General features: G+C 39.2%; 1 protein-coding gene across 1 annotated transcript; it reads right to left on the bottom strand.

Annotated features, from left to right (window-relative positions):
- Nucleotides 1–539: 539 nt before the first annotated feature.
- Nucleotides 540–5,352, bottom strand: LOC117131521. Its single transcript, XM_033283618.1, has 9 exons — nt 4,436–5,352; nt 3,675–4,324; nt 3,397–3,595; nt 2,886–2,985; nt 2,156–2,797; nt 1,248–1,263; nt 942–1,140; nt 785–875; nt 540–653 (listed from the first exon to the last, which is right to left on the bottom strand). The coding sequence occupies exons 1-9, from the start codon at nt 5,350–5,352 to the stop codon at nt 540–542; spliced, it is 2,928 nt and encodes a 975-aa protein (XP_033139509.1).
- Between the last annotated feature and the right edge of the window lie 306 nt (nt 5,353–5,658).

Below are 5,658 nucleotides of genomic sequence, written 5' to 3'. Positions count from 1 at the left end.
CCACATAAAGTAGACATACCTCGAGAACCAGTTGGTTGATCTCTTCGCGGGACAGCATGTTAGAAGCTGTAGATCCATCATTTCGCAGACAACTGATGAGACTGCTGAAGTTGTGCTTTTCTTTGTCCTCCTTCAGCTTACTCAGAGTTGCCAACAGCTCTCCTCGCAACAGGATCTTGCACCTCACCGTTTGTTTTAATTGGTGTGCATATCCCTCATCAATTCTAACCAATCTGGTGGCACACCACCACCTTTCAGCATTCAGCAGTCTTCCAATAAACACACAAATGATATAAGAGTATCAGTTCAATGTATATGATGAAATTAATAAAGTTGAAAAAAAAAATACCGCGTACCATTTCTATCTCACGTTCCTCTCGGTCTTAGCACCACCATTGTGTACTGCTTCACCTTTTCCACCAACGCTTGCTTCTTCTATTAACAGAATTGGTAGCTGCAATATGTGCAGTAGCATCGAGCTGCCAATAGGCTTTAAACCCGTCCCACCATCTTGATTCAGACATATGGGTTATCCTTCTTCAGCCTCCACTTTTTCTTCCACTCAGTCCGTTGCTCGTGTACTGCTTTCTAGCCTGCAAATTAAAGGCTGTCCGCACATCATTGGTGAAAGCAGGGTCCCAGTTCCAATCTTGCTGCAATGAACATGCAAACACAACAAACATATGCATAAGTCGAAATTAATCTGTAACCAAGCGGACATTTACATTACAAAAAGACATTACCGCAATGAACGGAGCCACATCTTCTGAATTTCTAATGGAACATGTGCATACGTCGGATAAGGCAACTCAAGGAGACTGTGAAAGCATTTCAAAATCGACTTGCAAATTGCATTGCTATTTCTTCGCCTAAACCTATAAACAATGAATACATAAGCACATAGCAAAACAGAAATGATTAGATTAAGAGTAAAAATTTACCAGCTAGTATTTGGTTCTCCATTTGGGCTCAGCTTAGGAAGCAACTCTCGTCCTGGTGCCAGCAACAACTCGTTCAGTAACCTATCCTCGATGATGATGCTGGCTGTGGCTGAGGGACACTTGTTCCTTGTGCAGCCGGGGAACCCAGACCAGCAGATGAGGAAGATGGAAAAGAACCGGCGAGAAATCCGCAACAGACCTCGAGTTAAAAAAAAATTAACACTTAGAACAAGAAATGAAATGTTTTTGACAGAGAGTTAACAACATAACCGATCAAAATCTATGTACTTTTAGAGTTTTAATTACCACAACCTATAAGAAGCTATCAACATCATACACAAAAAATCATTTGACAAAATCAAAACCGATGATTCATTCACACGAAGCAGACCAAGAATCTATCAAAATCATAGACGGGAATTTTTTCCATAATCAAAACCGATAATCAAGCATTCAGACGAAGCAGGACAAGAAGCTATCAACATCATAACGAGAAATCATTTGCCCTAAAACCTAAACTAAACAAATGAAACTCATAAAACTTACTTCTTTCGGCTGAGATTTTCGAGAGAGAGAGAGGGAGAGAGATGGGAATGAAGGGACGGCGAGATCGACGGAGAACGGCGGGGGAGAGCGACGGAGAACGGCGGGGGAGAGCGACGCAGAATGGAGGGGGAGATCGACGCAGGTCGAGATCGACGGGGATGAAACAAGGAGGCGATTTCGTCGAGAGGGGGAGGATACGGATTAGGGTTAATGCGTTTCTGGTTTATATATAACGCTTTCCGACCACCATAATGGTTGGAAATCGGTCAGAACATTCCGACCGAGGTCAGTCAGAAATCCGTCGGAAATTGAATTTTTTTTAAAAAAAAATCCGCTTTGAATCATTCATTAAAATAAATAAAACATATGAAAAATATTTTATTTAAAAGTACTCAAACTTACTAAAAAATATTTTCTCTTAAATATTACAAAATATATAATATCTTTCTAACTTATAAAAGTTTTTAAAAAATATTGAAGATTTTGTTTTTAAAAAAAAAATCCGCTTTGAAACATTCATTAAAATAAAATAAAACATATGAAAAAATTTCTAAAAAGTACTCAGACTTACTAAAAATATTTTCTCTTATACATTACAAAATATATAATATCTTTCTAACTTATAAAAGTTTTAATTAATCCGAATTTGATGAATATTCTGAAGAAACCGAGTCTTCGTTGAATTCTCCTTTCTCCGACTCCGAATCTGAGAATACTTCGTTGTCACCTACACCAGTAAAATCAACAACAAGATCGATTTCGCTTCCATCAACATGAAGATCACCTATGGCACTGCTCGAGGATTGTTGCATCGCAGCCGTATCCGAAACTCCTTCCAATTTCCTCCGTGGAGTTATATGGGTCACGGTGACCCAAGGGTCTTGTTTATTCCTCACACGAGGATACCGAATATAAGTTACTTTATCAGCTTGTGAAGCCAGAATGAACGGATCATAGTTTGCAAGACTTCTTCTGGAATGAACTGATGTTACTCCAAACTCGTCAATTCGTACACCATATCCAACGATCGGGTTGTACCAATCAGCAAAGAAGGCAACACACCTCAAATTAAGGATCCCCGGATAGTGAATCTCCAATATCTCACGCAAAATACCATAGTAGATTACTTCGCCAGATCTAGCAGATATACCATGATTTATAGTTGGCTGCGTAGTGTTTTCGCTGAAAATCTTAAAAGCATATCCACGCGTGCAATACATCGGGTACGACACAGCAACAAATTTGGGACCAAGGGCCAACTCCTCTAACCATGGCTGAATAGGATCTCCTCTAGACAAGAGAAACCTTACCTGCATAGTAGTCACAAATTTAAGTAATGCACCATGTACAAAAAATCAAAAATTCAGAAGTAATAGAGAATAGATTTGAAAAACTTACATAGAATTTTAGCCAATTTACAAACTCGTTTTCTTTTAGTGCAGAAAGCTGATCTTCAGTGTAATTAGGATATGCACCCCTTATTTGCTCCATGTAAATCCTGCCATTGAAATCATAATTAGTTACAAATTTATTTACAAAATAGGATTCTTAATATATCATACTAAAACATAACTACCTTTCGTATGTCATTACTTCTTTGCAGTTTGCTAAAATGTACTTATGTAAGTGCATGTGCTCTTGTTCGGTGAGTCTTCTACTTTTTCCTTTTCCACTTAATCGACCAATTTGGGAAAATATGGTAGGCACCTCGACGGGATAAACTGTTCTCTGCCCTCCATCATCATGTCTTGATGGTTTTCGACTTTTAGTTTGTACTTATGGGGCAAAATAGTAAGCAGCGAACTGGGATGTTTCCTCATTGATGCTTTGTGAAACAATAGAACCCTCAACTCGGCTTAAATTTTTCACTTTCTGCTTGAAATGATACATAGAACGCTCAACCAGGTACATCCATCGATATTGAACCGGGCCCCCAAGTTCTGCTTCTCGAGCGAGATGGATTGGAAGATGCTCCATAACATCAAAAAAGGAAGGTGGAAAAATCTTCTGGACATTGCATTGGATTATCGGAATCATTTCTTTCAAGTTTCTAATTCCATCTGCTGTTAATGATCTCGAGCACAAATCTCGAAAGAAAGCTGCTATTCCTGTAACAAAGAAAAAATTATGTTAGATATGAAAAGATACTATGTAACAGGTGAAGAAGTTATTAAATACTAAATTTACCTGCTATTGCTTCATGTACATGTTTTGGAAGAAGACCAGCGAAGCAAAATGGGAGAAGACGCTGCATCATGACATGACAATCATGACTTTTCAAACCAGAAAACTTTCCTTCTTCGCGATTAACACAGTTCCTTAGATTTGACGCATATCCATCTGGGAATTTGACGCTATCTATAATCCAGTCGAAGAACTCTTGCTTTGCAGCTGCATCTAACCGATAAATAGGCATTGGAAGTCTTCCTCTCCCATCCACGTGGAGAGATTCCCGGGCACATATATCTGGCAAGTCTAATCTGGACTTCAGGTTGTCTTTCGTCTTTCCCTTGACATTGAGAATGGTATTCATGATGTTGTCAAATATATTCTTCTCTATATGCATCACATCTAAATTATGCCTAAGTAGATGGTTCTCCCAATACGGCAACTTCCAAAAAATACTTTTCTTGTGCCAGTTGTGATGTTCGCCATATCCATAAACTGGATCATGCCCATTTCCCCCACATTTAGCTGTCGATTCCACACCAAAATCTCTGAGTTCAGTCAGGATAGATTTTCCATCTATTTCTGGTGGCGGACCATCAAACACCTTTTTGTTCTTAGTAAACAAAGTAGTGCTTTTTCGATACGGATGGTCGTGGGGTAGATATCGTCTATGACAATCAAACCAACATGTCTTCCTTCCATTCTTCAGTTGAAACGCATCTGTGTTATCTTGACAGTAGGGACACGCTAATCTTCCATGTGTTGTCCATCCAGATAACATTCCGTATGCGGGAAAGTCACTTATGGTCCACATAAGCACTGCACGCATTATAAAATTCTGCCTAGCAGATATATCATACACTTCAACTCCTTCGGCCCATAGCATTTTCAACTCATGAATCAATGGTTGCAAATAGACATCAAGGGATCTTTTAGGATGTGCAGGACCAGGAACTAGAATTGTGAGAAAGAGAAACTCTCGTTTCATGCACAATGATGGAGGTAAATTGTATGGTGTTACAATAACTGGCCAAAGAGAATATTGTCTCCCATGGCTTCCGAACGGGTTGAATCCATCCGTACTTAATCCAAGGTAAACATTTCTTCTCTCAGATGCAAAACTAGGATACACTGACTGAAAATGTTGCCAGGCTTTCGCGTCTGATGGATGAGCAATTTCTCCATTGCTGTTGTGTTCACCATGCCATCTCATAGCATCGGCGGTATGTTTGGATTGGTATAACCTCTTTAGTCGGTCTGTTATTGGCAAGTACCACATTCTCTTATATGGGATTTTAGTCTTTCGACTTGTTTTTTGAAACCGTGGTTTGTGACAAAATCGACAACTAGTACGATCAACATCCCTTCTCCAGTATAGCATACAGTTGTCGATGCAAACATCTATCATTTGATAGGGCAAACCCAACCCTGAAACTAAGTTTTGTATCTCATAATAGGTAGCTGGTGAAAGGTTATCTTCCGGCAATATATCTTTCACAAAACCAGCTATCGCATCAACACAATCTTCGCTTAAGTTATAATCTGTTTTAATAGACATCATCCTTGTTGCAGCTGAAAGAGGTGAAATACCATCTCTACAACCATCATATAACGGTTGTTTTGCTGCATCTAACATATCATAAAATTTCTGCGCTTCAAAGTTTGGTTCCTCTACTCTATACCTATCTTTAACCATTTGAACAGTTCCTATATGTTCATCTAAGCCACCTTGTTGTTCTCCTAACCCCCCCCCCCCCCATGTTATCTTCTTCACTAGCACTACCGAAATTCACCATAGAATCAGTTTCACCATGCGAATACCAAACTTTATAACCCGCCATAAATCCTCTACTATATAAGTGCTTCCATACACCACTAACTGTACCAAATCTACGATTTTGACAAATTGGACAATGACAGTACATCTTACCCGTTTCCAAAGTCCTCGGCTGGTTTGACGCAAATGACATGAATTGTTGAAGACCTTCCGCAAATTCTTCTG

Source organism: Brassica rapa, unplaced genomic scaffold (assembly GCF_000309985.2).
Source record: "Brassica rapa cultivar Chiifu-401-42 unplaced genomic scaffold, CAAS_Brap_v3.01 Scaffold1011, whole genome shotgun sequence".
Taxonomy (NCBI): Eukaryota; Viridiplantae; Streptophyta; class Magnoliopsida; order Brassicales; family Brassicaceae; genus Brassica; species Brassica rapa.
This window is presented reverse-complemented; position numbering and strand designations above follow the sequence as displayed.

What these genes read in the sequence shown, in the direction of transcription:
- LOC117131521 (XM_033283618.1), bottom strand. Translation starts at nt 5,352, where the DNA reads ATGGTTAAAGATAGGTATAGAGTAGAGGAACCAAACTTTGAAGCGCAG. An exon ending in GACTTTCCCGCATACGGAAT is followed by an intron (nt 4,325 to 4,435) that starts GTTATCTGGATG and finishes TGATTGTCATAG; the next exon opens with ACGATATCTACCCCACGACC. An exon ending in CTTATCCGACGTATGCACAT is followed by an intron (nt 654 to 784) that starts GTTCCATTAGAA and finishes TGTTCATTGCAG; the next exon opens with CAAGATTGGAACTGGGACCC.